This window comes from Notolepis coatsorum (assembly GCF_963971535.1).
Source record: "Notolepis coatsorum genome assembly, chromosome: 12".
NCBI classification, from domain to species: domain Eukaryota; kingdom Metazoa; phylum Chordata; class Actinopteri; order Aulopiformes; family Paralepididae; genus Notolepis; species Notolepis coatsorum.
Window position 1 is genome coordinate 97,266,840 of NC_140176.1, and position 23,464 is coordinate 97,290,303.

At 41.6% G+C, this 23,464-nt stretch overlaps 1 protein-coding gene across 3 annotated transcripts in view; it reads left to right on the plus strand.

The window, feature by feature from the left end:
- Nucleotides 1–23,464, plus strand: part of syk (spleen tyrosine kinase) — an 88,457-nt gene that overhangs the window by 11,730 nt on the left and 53,263 nt on the right. For all 3 annotated transcript variants that reach the window (XM_084326740.1, XM_084326741.1, XM_084326742.1), the window contains exons 2-4: nucleotides 9,609–10,100; nucleotides 14,209–14,369; nucleotides 21,534–21,669. In XM_084326740.1, coding sequence (XP_084182866.1) covers nucleotides 9,702–10,100; nucleotides 14,209–14,369; nucleotides 21,534–21,669 — 696 coding nt within the window. In that variant the 5' untranslated portion in view covers nucleotides 9,609–9,701. The remainder of the gene's footprint in view (nucleotides 1–9,608; nucleotides 10,101–14,208; nucleotides 14,370–21,533; nucleotides 21,670–23,464) is intronic.

The window sequence follows — 23,464 nt, forward strand, 5'->3', positions numbered from 1 at the left end:
TACTATGCGTATAAAACCATGGCCTATTTAACCTGGCCTGCCTCTATTTGTAATCTTTAGTGGTGTTTAGACTGCGCTGCTTTATACAGGACATCATGTTCAACCAGTCAACCTACACTGTGGTTTTTCTCAGTAAACAGACAGCTCTGCTGTCTTTCAGTCCTTCATGTCCTTCATGTCCTCTGATCTGTTGTCCTTCATGTCCTCTGGTCTGATGTCTTCATGTCCTTCATGTCCTCTGATCTGCTGTCTTTCGTCTGATGTTTAGTTTAGTTTATTTGATAGGGACAGCACATGAACATCAATATGTTAATGAACATCAAGCACAAAAAATACAAAATGTAAACATGCCGGATTGTAGCAGAAATGCTCATTTATAGTTCCTAAGCAGGAGACAACAAAAACCATTCAAATAATTAGCCTGCTTAAGGTAAAAGCATTGTGACAATCAATAATAAAAGTTACATAAACTAAATCAGATTTAAAATGATCACAGTTCTGGTTTGCATGCAGTTTAAGATGTCTTGGGAGATGTGAGGGTGTTCAATTACAGCAGGATGTTTAGCCTTTACTTACTAATATTCTTTGCACAAATATAACAACTAAAATCATACAACACACAGGTGAACGTCTGAAATTACATTTGAAGTGATATACCAACTTTTAAGTTTGTTTAAAAATCTGTTTAAAAATAATAATAAATAATAATAATAATAATAATAATAATAATAATAATAATAATAATAATAATAATAATAATAATAATAATAATAATAATAATAATAATAATAATAATAATAATAATAATAATAATAATAATAATAATAATAATAATAATAATAATAATAATAATAATAATAATAATAATAATAATAATAATAATAATAATAATAATAATAATAATAATAATACTTATATTATTTTATTAATGAGTTATTCTTAAAAAGTTTGTTTCTGATCCAAAAGGCTTTGACTGCATCTTATTCTGGTTGTGTTTTTTTTTACTTGAAAACTTTTGAAATGTTTCTTGAAGTTGACCACTGTAAGAGGGAACTGGGTAGAAGAGGGAACGACATCTTGCAGAATGTTGACTTCCATGACGAGAGTTAGTGGTGACGACTGACTGAGTGTTTAGCAGGGGTGTAAAGTACTTGAGTAATTGTACTTTGTTACAATACGTAAGTACTGCTTTTGGGGATTTGTACTTTACTCAAGTATTATATTAGGTTTGTATACTTGTACTTACATTTCAGAGAAAAAAAACATACTTTTTACTCCTTACATTTAAAATGCAGACAAAGTACAAATCTCGCAGGTCCAACCATTTCAATTAGTATATTTGTTTCTCTGGCCGAACTAACGTTAACGTTATTAATCCTGCGACCGCACTTTAAAAAAAAAAACAGCCAATCAAATCCCCATCAATGGAAAATGAACCCGCCCATACCCATGCTGATTGGCCCTTGTGCAAGACTAGAAAGTGGCGATCTTTGAGTAAACACCTGCTATCAGAAGAATAGACAGTCAGAGTGACAAGCTACAGAAGATGGCCACAAACGATAGTACGAGTGATGAAGAGGACGAAACAGATTTTTTTTTACTTTTACTCAAGTGTGTTTTTAGCCAGATACTCTGACTTTTACTTGAGTACGATTTTGAGACTGTTTTTTCACCCCTGCTGGTCAGTAACATGGGTCTCCCAGTCCCTCCACTCTGCTGTAAATATTTTTTTTCTGGTATTCTGTTCCCACTTTGTCCAATCAGGAGAGAGAACCCTAGATATTTATTTCAAGAACTCTTTCCAAGACAGATTTGCTAACTGCACTGGGAGATCATCTTACCTAGCACATAATTGCTTAAAACTAGTTTTAATTTATTATTTTTTCTTCTCTTCTGGGTAAGAATAACCATAGCCTATTCATCAATTTGGACAGATTATATCAGCACTGCCATTCTCAATCAGATTTAAACCAAATGACCGGAAGCTTGCCCAGCAGGGGATGGATGGGGCTTCATAATCTGTGCTTTCCATTGGGAAGCAATAATATCCAGCGAAACACCTGAGGTCTCAGATCTCACATCGGCATCATTGACTGGCAGCCCTATCTGTCAGCAGAGATACCAAAATTACCAGAGAAAATATTTACATAAATCTCTAGGGAATGGTCCCTGGCAGTCAAGTTATTGGTTGAATTGCAACGCTATAGTTGCTAAGTTACCAGTGGATGTGTGAGATACGAACGGATTTCATTCACATTATTCATATATACCTGCATATAACCCCTCTATATACTTACTTATACACCTGCACATAACCCATAGCTCTGTATGATAGCATGTACAATAATGCTGCTCTTCTCTCCAGCAGGGTATCTCTCTCTCTCTCTCTCTCTCTCTCTCTCTCTCTCTCTCTCTCTCTCTCTCTCTCTCTCTCTCTCTCTCTCTCTCTCTCTCTCTCTCTCTCGCTCTCGCTCTCGCTCTCTCTGAGTGTTGGTGTTATAACCATAATGACAACCACTCAAATCCTTCAGTTGCCAAACTTCTTTTTGTTGTACTGTAGGCCTATACTTGTGCTGTATGATGACAATACATTTGAATCTAATCTATTCTACTGTCATGATTTCTCAAAACGCTGAGTCATTTATTAGTTTCGTCGATGTCTTTGATCTAGCCGAGATCTGGTGGTTTTGTTAATGTCCCAAGCTCAGCTTTTGTTTACTATTGTACACATTGAACTACATTGTTAAAGGCCTTTATGGCAAGTGGCTAGGTTCAGAACAAGGCTGCTGGTCATAGCAGTAGCGGCTAGGTTCAGAACAAGGCTGCTGGTCATAGCAGTAGCGGCTAGGTTCAGAACAAGGCTGCTGGTCGTAGCGGTAGAAGCTAGCGGCTAGGTTCAAAACAAGGCTGCTGGTCATAGCAGTAGCGGCTAGGTTCAGAACAAGGCTGCTGGTCATAGCAGTAGCGGCTAGGTTCAGAACAAGGCTGCTGGTCGTAGCGGTAGAAGCTAGCGGCTAGGTTCAAAACAAGGCTGCTGGTCGTAGCGGTAGCAGCTAGCGGCTAGGTTCCAAACAAGGCTGCTGGTCGTACCGGTAGCAGCTAGCGGCTAGGGGGATCATCCCTATGTTCCCCGGGTCCTATGTTCCCCGGGTTCTATGTTCCCCGCTTTGATTGATTAATAGATTGAAATATTTATACATTTTTATTATTTTATTAATTATTAATGTCCGCCTTGTTTCGAACGGTTAAGCTTAGGCCCTCTTTCGAACTGGTTAAGGTTAGAGTTTGGAATCAGGGCTGGTGGTCTAAAATGTTCAATCCATCAATCAATCAAAGCGGGGAACATAGGACCCGGGGAACATAGACATGCTCCCGCGGCTAGGTTCAAAACAAGGCTGCTGGTCGTAGAGAAACACACTACAATAAAAGGCTCTAGGCCAGTAGCCTAGAACAAGAACAGCTACAATGAAAGGATAAATGCTCTACAGGGCAGAGAACAGTACTACACTGAGTACTAGAAGGGTAGCTAACACAAACGGAAAAAAGAAATCAGCTAACCCTGCGAGATTCAAACGTAAATAGGCTCAGCTATACCATTAGGCACAGCTGCACTGAATCAGGTGCAATCAAGCCCACACACCTGCCCTACTAAGGGGCAATTAACCCCTTAGTCATGCAGTGATTGAGTCCAGTGATTGACAGCTGCCCACCACAGGAGCACCAAACCAAGTAAAAACCATGACATGCTTGAGACATGCACCCGGTGAGCAGGTCGGCACCTCGCATGGTCGCCTCCGCCGTCGGTGTGTGAATGTGTGAGTGAATGGGTGAATGTGAGGAACAAAGAATTGTAAAGCGCTTTGGATAAAAGCTGCTATATAAATACACCATTTACCATTTGTACACATATGGTATCGTTAGTCTACAATATTGTTTTGCCAATAGATACTTGCTTGAAGATAATGGATACAGTGCTCAAGTTAAACAAGGCAGTAGAAATTAGAGTTAATATTAATTTCCTGCAGCCATATCAGTCGCAGTACTGTGTCGTGACTTTCGTGCTTCTTCTGTTAAACTGTCGCCCGCTGTGACTCACATCATGTGAGGAGTAACACCCGGCGAGTGTGAGAGTGTCAATGTTTTCTCGAGAACAAATTCAAATGATGATGTTTTCTCCTGCAATGCGTGAATCCCATTGTCTACAGGGGCAGTCTGCGACACTATGAGGTATGGCACGTTCGTATCAGTTAGTCAGATGCTCCGATTAAAATGAAGAGCGTTCCGATTCCATTGGAACGGAGAACGCGATACACCAGAGGGACTGGTGAGCGGCCCGGATAACAGACAGGGACGATGACGAATATCAATTAAATTGTCAGTTCGATGTTTAAGCTCCTAATCCTGCAGTCGTGTAAATAAAAGAGCTGTGGCGAGTCGTTGCTGAGGAAGATAAGATGGATCTTGGGTTTGATGAATCACCTCGAGGGAAGTTCAGGGGTCGTAGTTCAGGGGTCATATCAGCACGGCGGAGGGGGAGGGGAGGTGCAGGCAGACATTAAAAAATATATAAGAATAAAAAAGTATACTAGATAATAAAGAACAGGATAAAATATGAAAACGAAAATAAAGGTCTGATCTGCTGGAAGGGTGAGGCATATGTGTACTCTATCGATGATAACAATATCCCCTGGTATAATGTACAGATTATAGGTCGCTTTCACATAGTTTTGGTGGACTGCGATTCGGGGGGTGAAGTTGCAACATTGTTGCATTCTTCATTTGGTTCGGTTTGCTTTCACACTGCAATTTTGTCAAGTGCACCAAACTTTGTGAACAATGTCACGCGATCGAAAAGGGCGCTCGTCTATTGGATATATAGAATCCCAAAAACAGGCTTCGGGGACAGCTCTACAGCGCACATACACACACACACACACCACATTATTCTGCGAAGCAGCCCAGCGCACACACACACCACATTATTCTGCGAAGCAGCCCAGCGCACACACACACCACATTATTCTGCGAAGCAGCCCAGCGCACACACACACCACATTATTCTGCGAAGCAGCCCAGCGCACACACACACCACATTATTCTGCGAAGCAGCCCAGCCCAGCGCACACACATACCCACTCCGCTGACAGCAGGCACTGATTGATTGATTGATTGGAAAGTGTATTAACAGATTGCAGAATGGGTACAATACAGTACGGCTCAATACACACAATTGTTAAGGGGATGCAGACCAGAGAAAGACTTTCGTCTTGTTTACATCAGGGTCCACCATTTTCAATTCATCATAACTCTCTCTCTCTCTCTCTCTCCCTCTCTCTCTCTCTCTCTCTCTCTCTGTTTCACAGTAAAGTAGAGCAGGCGGGACAGCGCCGCAGTGTTTGTTTTGTTTCCTTCTCCCCAAGATGCACAGTTTATCGGGTCACTTCCTATATTTGGTCTTGCGTTTGGTCCGATGAGCATTCACACCACAAAAGTACGCACCAGGGTTCACTTGGAAGCGAACCGAGATCTACGTTTTCAGGCGGACCAGAGTTAGCTTTTTTGGTCTGCACCAGAGTTTGTCAGAGCATTCACACCACCCCAAACCAAGCGGATGAAAATAAAAATAAAGGTCTGATCTGCTGGAAGGGTGAGGCCAGGCCACGTGAGCGGATCGGCGCGGCCGAGAAATCCGCTCTTCGCTCTTTAAAGCTTGGTCCGCTCCGCTAATCGATCATGTTGACCCCGCCCCCAAGTCGCTCTCCGCTCGCTCCCCGCTCACCTTGAATCGAGCCCCGCGCCAGATCGCTCGGCAGATTTTTTTTTTTTTTTTGGAGCATGGTGTAAATCAGCTCAAACTACAACAGTCTACACCCCCTGGGCCCCTTAACAATTGTTTGTATTGAGCCGCATTGTAATTGTACCCATTCTGCAATGTTAAATAACGTTGTTTATCCATCCACTAGCTCTATTAAGCGATGATAGGCTAGCCGAGCCACAATGCTATGGTCGCTGCCATTAACGTTAGCATGTAAGCTAACGTCAACAACAATGGCGTCGATACGTTTTCTAACAGGAGTGAGTGTGGGCGTCTCTACAGTGACAAAGCCTGAACCGGATATCACAGGTTCACCCTTCTCATTGGTTGAAAATGGCCTTCATGTTTGTACATCGCCATCTGTTGCTTTGGCATTGTACTGCATGTATGTTAAACCACTGTGAGCGACCTGGAGTGGATTGGAGCGGAGGAGAACTCTCGCTCCGGACGTCGCGCCGACCCATTTTAAAACCCACTCCTCGCTCACGTCAAAACCGCCCGCTCCGCGCCCCGCGCCGCTCACGCTCCGATCCGCTCACATGGCCTGGGTGAGGCATATGTGTACTCTATCGATAATAACAATACCCCCTGCTATAATATACAGATTATAGTCTACCCTGGTATAAATAAACAGATTAAGCGGATTATCAATAAATATAAATATGCATATACAAATCAGATTTAAATTGCTAGTAAATTAATGAGTGATGTGTTTGAGTCCTTGTACACAGTGCACCAGAGTCGCTGCGGAGTTTGATTGAAGTTTATTTCAAATATGCAACATAACAAACAAACATCAAGTACATATAGCCTTAAGCCGTTCAAATAATAAATGTATATAAAAAAATTTAAATAACAAAGAACAAACAAAAAAGTGTAACCAAATTGTTTTCTTTTTGTCATTTACATAATTGAAAAGGAGTGGGAAGAAGCATACACTTATTTAATCCCACCCCTATTTACTCATCAGAACATACTATATTTTATTGACTAATTCATACATTACTAGACTTATATTGAAAATGAACTTAGTTTAACAATACATTTTGTAATAATACTATTTAATAGTTAAGAGTCATTCAGTTTTAACAGCTCTCCAGTTCTGCCCGTTAAGGCAAGTCAGTCCTTGGCGAGCCTGATGGCTACTGGCACAAAGGACTGACCAAGGCAAGTAGTGGTGTGTCGGGGGGGGGATGAGTCTATGGCTGAACATGCTCCTCCTCATCTTAGCACCTCCTCATAGACTGGATGGGGAGGGGTTCTGTTGTGACCCCCACCTCGTCCCAGCTCATCGAGCCTAATCAGGTGGACGCACGCGGAGTGAGAAGCACCGGCTGCAGAAAGAGCCCGACAGCCCCGTGGTTCAGTGCTTGTTCGTACTGATCACTTTTCCGAGATATCTATCTTATTGCTCCTGCCTGTAGAAAGCATCATCCTCCTCCTCCCCTCAGATAGTAGCAGGAGGTTAGTGGCCTCTTCTCGCTCCACCGGTAGCTCCTTGATGTTGCTGATGTTGAGTGTCAGCTAGCATGCTAGCCAATATAGCCACTTAGCTACACTGAAAAATCAAACCTCTACTGCGCCTCTACCACTACCACCACTCCACTCCACTCCAAACTGATTGTGTGACTCCTATTGTTCTGGACCGGGCCAGATGTCACACCTCCGCTGCCTCCCACAGGCTGTGGACATTTTCATCTTAAATCTTTATTCGTCCCAAACGCCCCGGCTCCATCCGATTCCTTCGCTTTTTTCACTGTTTACTTATCATGCATTGCAACACTAATATATGGGCAGTACCCCAAGTCAGACTGCCCCGAACCCACTTATTAAAAATTATCTTGGGGGTCTGAGGGCAGTAGCCCCCGACCCCCTCTCTGGGAGAGCACTTGAGTCAAGTACCCTCCCTTTGTTCTCTTGGGGGTCAGCTCAGTCACCCCCGAAATATAACACCTAGTTTCTAGTTCCGCTAGTTCTACAGTGGTAGAGGTGTGGTACAGGAGCAGTAGAAGGGAACTGAATCTGGAGTGCTGCATCTGTACCATTAACTACTGTTGTAAACACTGGGTTTCCCCGCCACTCCTACTTCTTGGACAAAGTGGCTGGAGGCACACTAATAACAGTGCGCTGGATTTACGAACGTGTCCAGTTTGTGCCAGAGTGCGCTGATATATGAACATCGTTTTCTACAGTGCTTTGTCAAATGAAGCAGAAATGCCTTTACATCAGGAATCACATGATCCGTAGGGGTGACAGTGGCTCAGGAGGTAGAGCGGTCGTTCTGACATTCACAAAAAGAATATTCTGTATATGTATATCTTCCTATTAAGATTTTAGATCCTAATATGAAAAACGATGTGATTTAATGTTCTATATGCCTTATCTTGACTTTGTCTATTTTGCTGCTGTCTATTTTAATCTAATTGTATGCTTATTTTATGCTTTATTTTATGTCTGCCCTTAATGCATGGCTCTTGATCTGCCCATTTTGTGCTCATTTTATGCCTGTCTTGCACTTTGAAGCACTTTGAGCTGCAATTCTTGTATGAAAGGTGCTATACAAATTAAAGTTTCTTCTTCTTATTTCTTCTTCTTCTTCTTCTTCTTCTTCTTCTTCTTCTTCTTCTTCTTCTTCTTCTTCTTCTTCTTCTTCTTCTTCTTCTTCTTCTTCTTCTTCTTCTTCTTCTTCTTCTTCTTCTTCTTCTTCTTCTTCTTCTTCTTCTTCTTCTTCTTCTTCTTCTTCTTCTTCTTCTTCTTCTTCTTATTATTATTTAAAGGTGTTTCCATTTCAAACCCAGTGAAAGAATATTCTGTATATAAGTATTGTACTGTATACTAACTAACTTTTCATTTTGAATCTGCTTCCTGTGTTTGTAGAACCCAGTGAAAGAATATTCTGTGTAACGTTGCCCCCGGTCCTGCTTCACAAATCCCATCTGTCCATGGACATTCCCCACTCCTGAACTATGTCTTAGTTACAACCACCAGGTGGCCTAGTTCAGTTGGTTCATCTTTGTTGTCTTGTATTTATTAATTTCCTTTCTGTCATCACCAATCTGTTGTTTGTTCATCTGCTGTCTTTGCTGTGCCCCATTGTCTAGTCTAGTTTTGTCTCCCTTGTGTCTGTATCTATGTGCTGTTTGGTTTCGTCATGTTTCAGTATATTTACCCAGTTATGTTTTCTGTTTAGTTTGTTCCAACCCAGCTGTGTCTAGTTTACCAATCACCCGCATGTCTCTAATTAGTCTGTGTATTTAAGTGTTGTCTGCCCAGCCTTCCTTGCTGGGTCATTACTCCTATTACCCTTGTTCTGTTCACCCCGTGTGCTGTCTACCTTGTGTACCTCCCGCGAAGCTTCCTGTATTCCCTGTGAGTCCGTTTATGTATTGCTTGCCCACGTTTTCCAGCATAGCGGAGGTTTGTTTTTCGTGTTTGAAGTTCGCTTTTGTTTATTGCCAAGCCTTGTAACGTTCCTTGTTTGCTACGTTCAAGTAAAGCTTGTTATTTACAACGTCGACTCGTGCCTCGTCTCTCTCACCCTCCACTGCCTCTCCTCGTGTCTATTTCTTCATTTGGATTCTACACACCTCCACCACCGTCATGCCATCTAACGTTCCCATTGTATATATACTAACTAACTTTTCATTTTGAATCTGCTTCCTGTGTTTGTTTGTTTTTAAAGGTGTTTCCATTTAGAACCCAGTGAAAGAATATTCTTTATATATAAGTATTGTATATATACTAACTAACTTTTCATTTTGAATCTGCTTCCTGTGTTTATTTTTTTTTAAAGGTGTTTGCATTTAGAACCCAGTGACTCGAGCTTTGCTTCGGCCGGAAACACTCTCAAGGGGCGGCGACCAGAGGAAGGAGCCCCGGAGCCAAAATGGAGAGCGTAAACGAACTGCCCTTCTTCTACGGCAACATTACGCGGGAGGACGCGGAGGACTACCTGCGGCAGGGCGGCATGCAGGACTGCTCCTACCTGCTGCGGCAGAGCCGCAACTACCTGAGCAGCTACGCGCTCTCCGTGGCCTTCTCCCAAAAGTGCTACCACTACACCATCGAGCGGGAGTCCAGAGACACGTACGCCATTGCCGGCGGCAAGAGCCACAAGGACCCGGTGAGTGTGATGGACTACCACGCGCAGGAGGCGGACGGCCTGGTGTGCCTGCTCAAGTGGCCCTGCAACAGGCCCCGGAACATGCTGCCCAAGGTGGGGCCCTTCGAGGACTTGAAGGAGAAGCTCATCCGGGATTACGTGAAGCAGACCTGGAACCTGCAGGTGGGTTTGGGTTTGGGTTTTCATTCATAATGTTGACATTCAAATCTAAATCAACATTCAAATAAAAAAAAAATTAATAAAAAGTATTATAATTTTTTTATTTTATAAATATTTTATGTGTCTATTCATTCTGTTTAAACCAATGGGGTTTTTCTTCACAGAGTAATAAATGACATGACTTATGACTTGTCTAGTGCCAAAAATGTCTAGATTTCTTATTTTCTCTACTTTTTTTGTATTGATATATATATATATTTTTTACTTATATTGGAAACTTGACTTGTTTTTGCTTGACCTGAGACTTGGTGCTCTGCCTTGAGACTCCACCTGAGACTTGGTGCTCTGCCTTGAGACTCCACCTGAGACTTGGTGCTCTGCCTTGAGACTCCACCTGAGTCTTGGTGCTCTGCCTTGAGACTCCACCTGAGACTTGGTGCTCTGCCTTGAGACTCCACCTGAGTCTTGGTGCTCTGCCTTGAGACTCCACCTGAGTCTTGGTGCTCTGCCTTGAGACTCCACCTGAGTCTTGGTGCTCTGCCTTGAGACTCCACCTGAGACTTGGTGCTCTGCCTTGAGACTCCACCTGAGTCTTGGTGCTCTGCCTTGAGACTCGACCTGAGACTTGGTGCTCTGCCTTGAGACTCCACCTGAGTCTTGGTGCTCTGCCTTGAGACTCGACCGCGTGTAGCTTAATGCCAGCGGAAGAGTGCAAGAGCGCTTCCGCATTCTTCGCCGCGCATGCGCATGAGGTCCTCGCTTAGTTCAGACGCCCCATTCAACACGGTGAATCCCAAACTCGAAACTCCGTTAAGCTCCAGAGAGAGAGGCTGAAAACCGCCAGTTCTTGCCCGACGGATGGGAGCCGAATCGGGATCCGAGTTTTCTGATGAATAGCCCCAAAACATGGAGGTCGCGAACGGCGCCGGCTTCGCTGACCAGAGCTCTCTCAGATTCAAAATTGCAGCCTGGAACATACATGTTTCGGAACCAATGTGTAACTAGACAGTTACAATATAACATTTATATTAATTAACCCAGTTAATGCCTTAAGAGAGAGTCTGGTGGTCAATTATTTACTACGGAAATGTTGTGTCTTACTAATAATAACTAATTCCGCGGTCAATATAAGTCTCTGTGATACTTTCTGAATATGATTTGGGAATGGGCAGGGTTATATTAGAAGAAAGACAGTGTAAACAATATAATTAACTCTGAATATAATAATGACGAAAAATAAACAGGATACACAACACAACAAGGTGCACTACAAGGTGCACTACATATAACCTCATCGCATGCACCTTGTTGTGTATCCTGTTTATTTTTCGTCATTATTATATTCAGAGTTAATTATGTTATATTGTAACTGTCTAGTTACACATTGGTTCCGAAACATGTATGTTCCAGGCTGCAATTTTGAATCTGAGAGAGCTCTGGTCAGCGAAGCCGGCGCCGTTCGCGACCTCCATGTTTTGGGGCTATTCATCAGAAAACTCGGATCCCGATTCGACTCCCATCCGTCGGGCAAGAACTGGCAGTTTTCAGCCTCTCTCTCTGGAGCTTAACGGAGTTTCGAGTTTGGGATTCACCGTGTTGAATGGGGCGTCTGAACTAAGCGAGGACCTCATGCGCATGCGCGGCGAAGAATGCGGAAGCGCTCTTGCACTCTTCCGCTGGCATTAAGCTACACGCGACTCGACCTGAGTCTTGGTGCTCTGCCTTGAGACTCGACCTGAGTCTTGGTGCTCTGCCTTGAGACTCCACCTGAGACTTGGTGCTCTGCCTTGAGACTCCACCTGAGACTTGGTGCTCTGCCTTGAGACTCGACCTGAGACTTGGTGCTCTGCCTTGAGACTCCACCTGAGACTTGGTGCTCTGCCTTGAGACTCCACCTGAGACTTGGTGCTCTGCCTTGAGACTCGACCTGAGACTTGGTGCTCTGCCTTGAGACTCGACCTGAGACTTGGTGCTCTGCCTTGAGACTCGACCTGAGACTTGGGTTTAGAGAACGGTTGACTTGGTTCCACCTCAGGGACATGGTTCTAAGCACATCCCAGCTTAGTGGAGTAGAATTGTCGCACTGGAGCGAAAAGCATTAGAACCCTCAACACTACGCTCCAGTTTAGTTAAAGGGCTAGTTCACCCAGTTCACGGTTAATCCTCCACAGACCTTGTTGTGTACAATTTCAATGAGAACTATTTTCTACCAAAGTACACCCGTAATAATATATATACTTCCGTTGAAAATAGTTCAACAAGGTCTGTGGATTCTCTTGTGTAACCGTTTTTATAATTTTTTACATGATAGCTAGAAAATGTATTAAAGGTCCCATGTCTTATAAATGGCATTTTCCAGTGTTTAGCATTGTTTCCTATAGCAATGGGGGTATATATCAATGTGGTCTGTTTCTCTAATCCAGTCAGTCTAGTCTCGAGTTCACGAGATCCTCCCTCACTCAACTAAGCCGTTCTGATTTGACTGTTTTGCTGACGTGAATAAGGCACTGGTTGCGCCCACAATCAAATTCGCTCAACAACAGAGCGAGTGGAATTACTTCCTCAAACGGGTTGCGTGGGTGCCGACAGAGAGAGGGAGAGAGGGTTACGGAGCAACGGGAGCATTTACACACAAACCCAACTGTGTGTGTGTGTGTTTTCGGGAGGCATCTCTCCTCTCTCTCTCTCTCCCTCTCTCTGTCTGTCTCTGTCTCTGTCTCTCTCTCTCTCTCTCTCTCTCTCTCTCTCTCGTTCTCTCTCTCGCTCTCTCTCTTATGTATCACGCTGTGTGGGTGACTGTCACTCAAAGCGCTTATGGGCGGAGCCAGGCCAAAACAGCTTGGAATCTTGAAGTGGAAAAATGCTGCTTTTGAATTTTTTTTTACAGATGTGTTCCATAGAAATTGTGTAAAGTTGCCCAAATAGTGAAAGGAATAGCAAGACATGTCCCCTTTAAACCCCACCACCAACGTGCTGCACTCGACTCGTCGCGTGTACCTGGCTACCTTGCATAAGCATAACAATAGCGCATGGAATGCAACTAATTTCATGGCAATCACATTCACAGGTTTGGTGTGAACGGTGCTCTGCCTGAGTCAGACCATCGTTCACACCAAACCTGAGGGGAGGGGGCAGGGAACTCTGTCCTCTGTGTCTATTCCATCCTATCCAACCATCCACTAGACCAGGGGTTCCCAACGTTTTCAGGCCGCGACCCCCGAAATAACAGTGTCAGAGAGCCGCGACCCCCACTATTATAGGAGGTAAAAAAAAATTATAAAAAAAATCTATTTTTTTATTTTATAAAAAGAAAAAAGAAAAATTTAGATGTATGGTTGAAACGTGCAAACGCACACACACTAATAAGCATTGGAGGCGTTTATCCAGGGCCGGACTGGGGAAATCATTCAGGCCAGGAAATATAGTGCGAAATATAGCCCCAGTCAGGCCACTTTTTAAGCGGGGGACTGGGGGTCCCCCACCAGGACATTTCTTGTTACAAAGACTTCATTTCCTGCATTCTGGTATAGGATTTTTTTTATTTGTACCCTTTAAATGCAAGTGTTTGTGATGGCATCACAAATTATTGTTAAAAAACAGGCTAGCATAATGTATGATTAGCAACAACACTGATTTTGATGGATTTTCAGTTTTTTGTAAGGGTCCCGCCTCCACCAATCACACGTGCACGTGACGTCAATAAAACGCGTGCAACCAGCTTTGAAATCACCAACGCATGCCTGAGCCTAGGCATTGTCCAACTAACACCTCACCCGAAGGCTACCCAGTCATGTCCGCCTCCATTCATTGTGCTAAGCTAGGTTAACATGCAGCCAGATAGCTTTCTACTCAATGCACAGAGAGCAGACTGGTATCTATCTTCTGGTCTCTCTCTCTCTGGAGAAGACGGTAAGCTAATTTTCCCAAAATGTTGGAGTTTTCCTTTAAGCATTATGTCAAAATGCGTCAATAGCGACACAATGTCGACTTGGGGGCCCTAACCTCACCTTGTATGTGACTTGTCATGGGGCCCTAACCCTACCTTGTATGTCCAGGGGCCCTAACCCTACCTTGTATGTCATGGGGCCCTAACCCTACCTTGTATGTCCAGGGGTCAGATCTGGAGCAGGCCATCATCAGCCAGCGACCCAGCCTGGAGAAGCTCATCGCCACCACGGCCCACGAGAAGATGCCCTGGTTCCACGGCTCCATCCTGCGGGAGGAGTCTGAGCCGCTTCTCCTGGAAGGGTCCGACACCGCAGGGAAGTTCCTGTAAGCACTTTTTGTCTTGATACCTTGAACCTAGGCTGGTCTTACACAAAGTGCTATGTCTTTAAGCTGCCACCAGGGGCAGAGCAGCTAACCAAGAGTGAGTGAGTGTAACGGAGGCCCATGTCACGATGGACTTCAAGTGTTGTGAAGTGACTGTGGCACGTAGCGGTACTGCAAGTAAACCCATCCGCCCTTAACACATCCACCGCCAATCCCGTTGTACAGCGTGTTTGCCGGCCATGCGAATTCTGCCAAACCACGCTGTACAGCGATATTGAGATCATATTTAATTTTTTCGCCATGGCATTCATAATTCTGCCACCCAGCCTCTGGTGATACAGTGGGACCCTGCACAACAGTGCAACGCCTCAATACCGCCGCCTGGTGGATGATCGGGCGAGTTACAATCGGAAGTGGCCATCGGTGCATCTGGGAAATCCGTCCGGCAGTCACATATCGTTGCGGGACTACAGACAAACACTGGCGTGCATATGGATCGCTGCCATAACTCAATAATCAATATGATTTGGGCGTTTATTGCGCCATACAAACCGGAAATGGATCTAGTAGATCGACGTCAAATAAGTGGGATCTTTTTCCTCCAGTCTTATCGGCGAACGGTAAGAGGACAGTAACGTTACTTTCAGCTTGATTGTTTATTCTTTTCACTGCAAACCGATCTGATCAATATATCACCCATACTACATAAAGCATTTACTGATCACGGAATTATAAACGACCCCCCCCCCCCCTTTCATCCGCGCATGATGAATCATAACGTATACGATCATGTACAGTTGAATTTTTTAATATAGCGTGTATCGGCAATAAACGGCAGTTGATAATCTATATATGCGTTTATGCCTATTACTCACGTTCTATGAATTACTGCAGAAAACGATAAAACATACTTATATTCTAGAAGGTATTTTTGGAAGAATCTATGAATGAAAAAGTATAACGTTCCTACATCCTGAACGATAGATAATCGATGTTGAATGGGCCATAGTAATGTCAATATAGCAATACAATTAAAAAAGTTATAGCCCTGCAAAGAAGGTGAACATCTCCATAGGCTTAGAGTGGTGGCAGTGAGCCTACATTGATGGATAGAAGCGTGGCAGGGAATGTGTTAAAAGGCATGCAGACACGTTACCAAGAAGTGAATTCACCTCTTGGTATAGTGGTCTGTGATGTCGCCTGTGGTGCGGCCGACCCGGGTTCGAAAGTCACTCGGGCCAAGCCAATTCCCACCGGTAACATCAGTACATTTACATTTACATTTAGCCATTTAGCTGAACGCTTTTATCCAAAGTGACTTACAGTAACATCGTTTGTCAAACAGCGTCGAACTTGAGTGCTACACAGACTTGAGTGCATCGTAGCATAGTAGGTAATAATATAGGCATGGTAGACCGTAGATTCCTTAGTAGCAGAGTGCATACTAGTCAAATACAGTACAAAGGTTAGTAGTTTTTATTTAGTTTTTTTGTGAGTCAATGAATGAATTTGTGTGTGAATGAGTTAGTTAGTGATATATATATATATATATATATACCGGATATAGAGGTGTAAGAAAATCAAGAATAATAAAAAAATATTAATTAATATAAAATACAAAATTTAAAGAATATATATAGAGCCATGTATAGAAACTGAACATTTTACTTCCCTCCCCTGGCTCTGTAAAATAAAAGATCCCCCCCCCTACAATGGCCCTAATACACCCTCGTAAATGTGTGTATATTAATAACAAAATATATAAAAGTCATAATTGGAAAAAAAAAATTATTTGCTATAAAAACTCTACGTGTAAAGTTTTATTCAAATAAAATTAAAGGATTTTGTATTCGCTCATAAGAATTTATTTCAGCCCCTGATGAAAATCACTCTGAAACATTATTTGTCGCTGGCGTGTGAATGAAGGCGATGAAGGCCACCGGAAGCATCCGTACAACAGACTAAAAGCTACACAAACACCTCTTCTTTCTCTGCTAGTCGTCCGTGGCTGTTACTGTATAACATGGCCTCTCTGGTTTAGCTACATTACAAGAGATAGAAAGGACTATTTACAGTAAACAACGCTTCAGCTGAGGAGGCTCTGCTGAACAGTGGTCCCGGCTGTGGAGACAGACGTGTGGTTTCCGCTGTGACGGTTTGCAAAGGACTTCCTGGAGTGACCGAAGAGCCTTGAGGGGGAGGGAGGGAGGGACACACTGCTCTACTTCTGTCACGAGAGAGCCATACAAGGCAACTTCATTTACTCCAATAGAATATACAGTAGGGCTTGATTGAATGTATAAACCAATAAAGATTTATTTGACTTTTCACAAGTCTGTATCACTACGCCCCTTAGCTGTAAGTAAGTAAGTAACGTTTATTTGTATAGGACTTTTCACAGAGGGAACTCACAAAGTGCTTTCCATACAGCAGAAATTAAATATAAAATATAAAGAATTAAAAGCAAGAACCATTCACGTGATAAGAAACAGAACAAAAACACAATGCATAACAGAGAAAAAAAAACAATAGACATATTTTACACCTGGAGGAGAAGCTCAAGCATTTCCCAACGGCCTGTTTAAACAGTAATGTTTTTAGCTGATTTAAAAAAAAAAATCAACAGACGCTGCAGCTCTTAGGCCACAAGGAAGGGCATTCCAGTGTCTAGGCGCTACAGACTGAAAGGCTCTGTCACCTTTGGTGATCAACCTGGTGCGCGGAACAGATCCTGGTCAGCTGACCTCAGGGTGTGATATAATAACCATATATGGTGGTCTGTCGTGAGCTATTGCTTAACTATAGCATCAGAAAAATACAGATTAAAAACATAGCAGGGCTAAAGATACGAATAAAAAGAGCACACTGATATGTTGGGAGGCGCAAAAGCCGCCTTCATCATCATATATGTATATAATACAGTAGTCCAAGTTGCAACTATAATAATGTTCATTGATCATCAGCTGATTACTATTCGTACAGGTCGTTTTTGTTATTTGTCAGTAGGAAATAATTACAAGTATACATATTCATGGAAACTTAATTTTTCCAATAGAATATCCAGTATGGCTTGATTGAATGTAAACCAATAAAGATGTATACATAATCATAAGTGTTCCACTGTAACGGGGAGTGAGAGCACGGCTAGAGTCGGCTGTCGCGACTTCATGTCGTCAGTACCTAGAAGGCAACCAGTATGGTACAGTTAGTATACTATACAGTATTCATTCGTTCAATCTTTAGGTAATCAGGAAGGATCATTGAGAGCAAGCTCTCATTTACAAAACATAATAAATACAAAGAAAGAAAACAATATAGAGACAGAAAGTCAATCGGTTAAACGTTTGAAGTAATTTAAAACAACTGCAGACTGTGGTGAGGTGGTTTGCTATTAAAGGTTTAAACTGACCAAGAGATACTAATGAATTGAGTTTTAAAGTGCATTGCAAAACATTCCATGTTTCTGGGGCACGGAAGCTAAAAGCAGATTTTCCTAAGTATGGTTTGAAATGAATGTAAACCAATAAACATATTCGCCTACACATCCATTATAAATATGAACAGAAGGAGAGCGTTGACTGCTCTACTTTCTCTTTATGTCTAATGTTTGAGAACCTTCTAGAAGGCTCCTTTATTCATTCAATAGGCCTATGGGTTTAACAGAATATCAGCCAATGGAGGATATATCTGAACCTCTTGTCTATGTCACAGGCCAGGGTCAAGGGTCAAGGTCTGGAGGAACAGTAGCATAATCAGCTGGAACCCATCCAGAAATGTTACTATTCTCAATGATGGTGCTGGGTCTTTGAAGACGAGTCAAAGACAGCAAACAGATGATGGTTCAGGAAGTACATTAAAGGCTGCATTAAAATGAGCTTTAAAACCATAGAATGCTCATAAATGCTTTATTATTAAAGCCAGTGGTGCAGTCGTAATATGGGCCAAGGCAAAACGCTCCCGCGCGCGCATACATGTTCCCTCGGTTGCGCACAGAACAGATGATTATTATGCATAACAATGTTTTAAATGTAATTGTAGTTACAATTTCTTTAATTGAATTAACTTAAACTAGAAAAGTAAATACAAACTAAATTAACAATGTAACTTAGAGTTAGTTTACTGAAGGACAGTTTCCTTCAGACTGAAGCACAACTTGTCTCATCCTTCCAGTCGGGAGATCAAGCAACCCCCCACCTACAGGGCTTGTATTTTGGTTGTCGGTATCCTATTATTATGCAAAGTCTAGGTGATAAGTGCCGGCCGGGGTATACGGCACGACGAGTCATTTTTGTGTGCGCGCGCGCACATCATTGCGCGCACTTCTGCCTCAGTGACGTAGCCTAAACGGCGTTTAACCGCGTTTGACCACCACTGCATGCCTGATTAAAGCCATATAGTGGCCATATGGTGGTAGTGCAATACCCGTAGTACGCTCTGCTGAGCGCACCACTCTCTGTAGAGCCTTCCTGTCCTGGGCAGTGCAGTTTCCAAACCAGGCAGTGATGTTCCCAGTCAGGATGCTCTCCACAGCCCCGGAATAGAAGGACTGGAGTATCTTCCCCGATACTCTGAACTTCCTCTTAGAACTCTTGTGAACCAGAGGTGGTGCGGTACCTTTCAACATGTCTGACGTTGATCTCTTGATTAACACATTGACTGCCAGCTATTATCCTCATCCTTAGCAGCTGACGCCATCACTGTAAACGGTGGGAGTCGCTCACCTTGTTTGCAGGGCTATAACTATTTTAATATTATAGCTATATATGCAATACTATGGCCCATTTGACATCCGGTATCTATCGTTCAAGATGTGAAAAAGGAATATTTTTTCCATCCATACATTGTCGTTTTATACCGTGGTGAATATAAGTATAGTTTTAGAGTGGTCTAGGATAATTCCTGGAATGCTAGTAATAGGCTGTGACGCATATTATACTTAATCCATTGGCATTTTGTCCCTATACACGCTACAATAAAAAATTCAAATGCATATGATCAGTATATTATGTTCCATCATGCATGCATGCATGAAGGGGGGGGGGTCGTTTATGATTAATTGATTGTCAATAGCGGCATTCATTAGTACAACAGCATACGTTGATCAGAGCAATGGCTCTGATGGCAATGGACAACCAAGCTGAAATTAACCTTAGATTGCTCTTACCTGTGGCCGATGAGACTGCAAAAAGAATATTCCAATTATTTGATTGCCATCTGCGAGATCGTATGTCCATTTGGCCGACGCCATAAGCCCCAAAAGCATAATGATTCTGGCGTCCCGAAGGCGATTCAATGCAATTGAGTGTGTATCTTGATCCACGTTACAAGATAACTCCGCCCGGATGACATTCAATGACGCACAGTCATACTTCCTTCAGAAGTTTCAAGTTTCAAGTTTCTTTAATAGTTGTCATACAGAAGTACAGAATACTTTTATACAAAATGCTTCTTACTGTTGCGCTCCAGAGACTGTGCAAGACAAGATAAGTATGAAATAAAATAACATAGTAAAATTAGAAGTAAAAAAAAATGAGGTCACAGTGTTCAGTTTAGACATATGTACAATGTTCGATGCAGAATAGACGTAGTTACCATACAATATACAATACTGTGCAGTGTACTAATATACAATGCTATATAGTGCAAGGCAGAAATGGAGAAATGGGACGAGGTGCAATTTAGGTACAATTCACAGTAGGTGTACGAGTTGTAGTGCAAATCCTTTATCAATAAATATAAAGTGTAAGTGTGTTTGTGTGATCTAAAGTGTGGAGAGTGGGTGCTGCAGTGTGTTGTTTGTTTGAGTGAGTGTGTGCGTGTGGGTGTGTGTGCTGTGTGCATTTGATGGTTGTTGCATAGTGATTATTGTTCGTTTAGCAGCCTGATGGCCTGGGGATAGAAGCTTCTTCTGAGTCTTTCAGAAAGTAAGTGCAACATCGGCAGCATACCACCAGGTGGCGGTATCGGACCATTGCGATCTCAGACAGAGTGCCACACATTTCCACAGCACAGTAGGATGAATTATGAATGGAAATAGCGAATAAAATAAATAACGATCCAATAACGAGTATACTCGTTGGCAGAATTTGATTGGCGGGCTATAACGAGTTGACTCGTTGTTGGCGGCCATTGTGTTCAAGCGCACCATCCGAAATCCTAACTAAAGGGTAAATAAAGGTTGAATAAAGGTTTAAAACACTGACCAAAACAGACCCTGGAACACAAATATCTTTTAACTCCAATAAATACAAGTTTGTGAATTATTTTAAATAATTAGATTTTAAGACATTTAAAATCGTATTAAATAATGATAATGTTATTATTATTCATTGTATTATAATTATTATTAAAAAAAAATTAAACCAATGGTCTGCTAGCCATTGGTTTGAATGTAGAATGCTAACACGTTGTTTCTCAGTTACTGTATACGTGTGAATGCAGAAGAAGTAGATGTCAAGTAGAGGATAAAAATCCATTTATAGACTGTTGTTACAAACACCCTGCTCATCCTGTTCTCACCTCATACCCCCCTCTCTCTCTCTCTCTCTCTCTCTCTCTCTCTCTCTCTCTCTCTCTCTCTCTCTCTCTCTCTCTCTCTCTCTCTGTCTCTCTCTCTGTCTCTCTCTCCTCTGTCTCTCTCTCTCTCCTCTGTCTCTCTCTGTCTCTCCTCTGTCTCTCTCTCTCTGTCTCTCTCTCTCTCTGTCTCTCTCTCCTCTGTCTCTCTCTCCTCTGTCTCTCTCTCTGTCTCTCTTCTCTGTCTCTCTACCTCTCCCTCTCTATCTCTCTCTTTGTCTCTCTCTCCCATCTCTCACCTCTCTATCTCTCTACCTCTCCCTCTCTATCTATCTCTACCTCCCTCTCTCTCCCATCTCTCTATCTCTCTACCTCTCCCTCTCTATCTATCTCTACCTCCCTCTCTCTCCCATCTCTCTATCTCTCTCTCTCTCTCCCTCTCTGTCTCTCTCTCTCTATATCTCTCTCTCCCTCTCTGTCTCTCTACCTCTCCCTCTCTATCTCTCTCTGTCTCTCTCTCACCTCTCTCTCTCACCTCTGTCTCTCTACCTCTCCCTCTCTATCTATCTCTACCTCCCTCTCTCTCCCATCTCTCTATATCTCTCTCTCTCTCTCTCTCTCTCTCTCTCTCCTTCTCTCTCTCCTCTGCAGGATTCGACAGAGGGACAAAGACTCCTTCGCTCTGTGTCTGCTCCACGGAGGGGAGGTCATGCACTATCGCATCGACAGGGACAGGACTGACAAGCTCTCCATCCCCGAGGGCAAGAAGTTTGACACCCTGTGGCAGGTGAAGACAGGCCATTTTATTAACATTAAAGTGAACGCTTGTTTCCACTTCCTGCCTCCCCACTGCATTGCAGTCAAACTCCCAAACGGTTACTCTGATGTTCCTTGAAGGTCGTAATAGACATGATGTTACCTACTGTGCAGCGGTATTATAGTACAGATTAGTATTATAGTACAGACAATTAGTATTATAGAACAGATCATTAGTATTATAGAACAGATCATTAGTATTATAGAACAGATCATTAGTATTATAGAACAGACAATTAGTATTATAGAACAGATCATTAGTATTATAGAACAGATCATTAGTATTATAGAACAGACTATTAGTATTATAGAACAGATCATTAGTATTATAGAACAGATCATTAGTATTATAGAACAGATCATTAGTAGAACAGATCATCAGATCATTAGTAGAACAGATCATTAGTATTATAGAACAGATCATTAGTATTATAGAACAGACAATTAGTATTATAGAACAGATCATTGGTATTATAGAACAGATCATTAGTATTATAGAACAGACAATTAGTATTATAGAACAGATCATTGGTATTATAGAACAGATCATTAGTATTATAGAACAGATCATTAGAATTATAGAACAGATCATTAGTATTATAGAACAGATCATTGGTATTATAGAACAGACAATTAGTAGAACAGATCATTAGTATTATAGAACAGATCATTAGTAGAACAGATCATTAGTATTATAGAACAGATCATTAGTATTATAGAACAGATCATTAGTATTATAGAACAGATCATTAGTATTATAGAACAGATCATTAGTATTATAGAACAGATCATTAGTAGAACAGATCGTTAGTATTATAGAACAGATCATTAGTATTATAGAACAGATCATTAGTATTATAGAACAGTTCATTAGTATTATAGAACAGATCATTAGTATTATAGAACAGATCATTAGTAGAACAGATCATTAGTATTATAGAACAGATCATTAGTATTATAGAACAGATCATTAGTATTATAGAACAGATCATTAGTATTATAGAACAGATCATTAGTATTATAGAACAGATCATTAGTATTATAGAACAGATCATTAGTAGAACAGATCATTAGTATTATAGAACAGATCATTAGCAGAACAGATCATTAGTATTATAGAACAGATCATTAGTATTATAGAACAGATCATTAGTATTATAGAACAGATCATTAGTATTATAGAACAGATCATTGGTATTATAGAACAGATCATTGGTATTATAGAACAGATCATTAGTATTATAGAACAGATCATTAGTATTATAGAACAGATCATTAGTATTATAGAACAGATCATTAGTATTATAGAACAGATCATTAGTAGAACAGATCATTAGTATTATAGAACAGATCATTAGTAGAACAGATCATTAGTATTATAGAACAGATCATTAGTATTATAGAACAGATCATTAGTATTATAGAACAGATCATTAGTATTATAGAACAGATCATTAGTAGAACAGATCATTAGTATTATAGAACAGATCATTAGTATTATAGAACAGATCATTAGTATTATAGAACAGTTCATTAGTATTATAGAACAGATCATTCGTATTATAGAACAGATCATTAGTATTATAGAACAGATCATTAGTATTATTGAACAGATCATTGGTATTATAGAACAGATCATTGGTATTATAGAACAGATCATTAGTATTATAGAACAGATCATTAGTATTATAGAACAGATCATTAGTATTATAGAACAGATCATTGGTATTATAGAACAGATCATTAGTATTATAGAACTGATCATT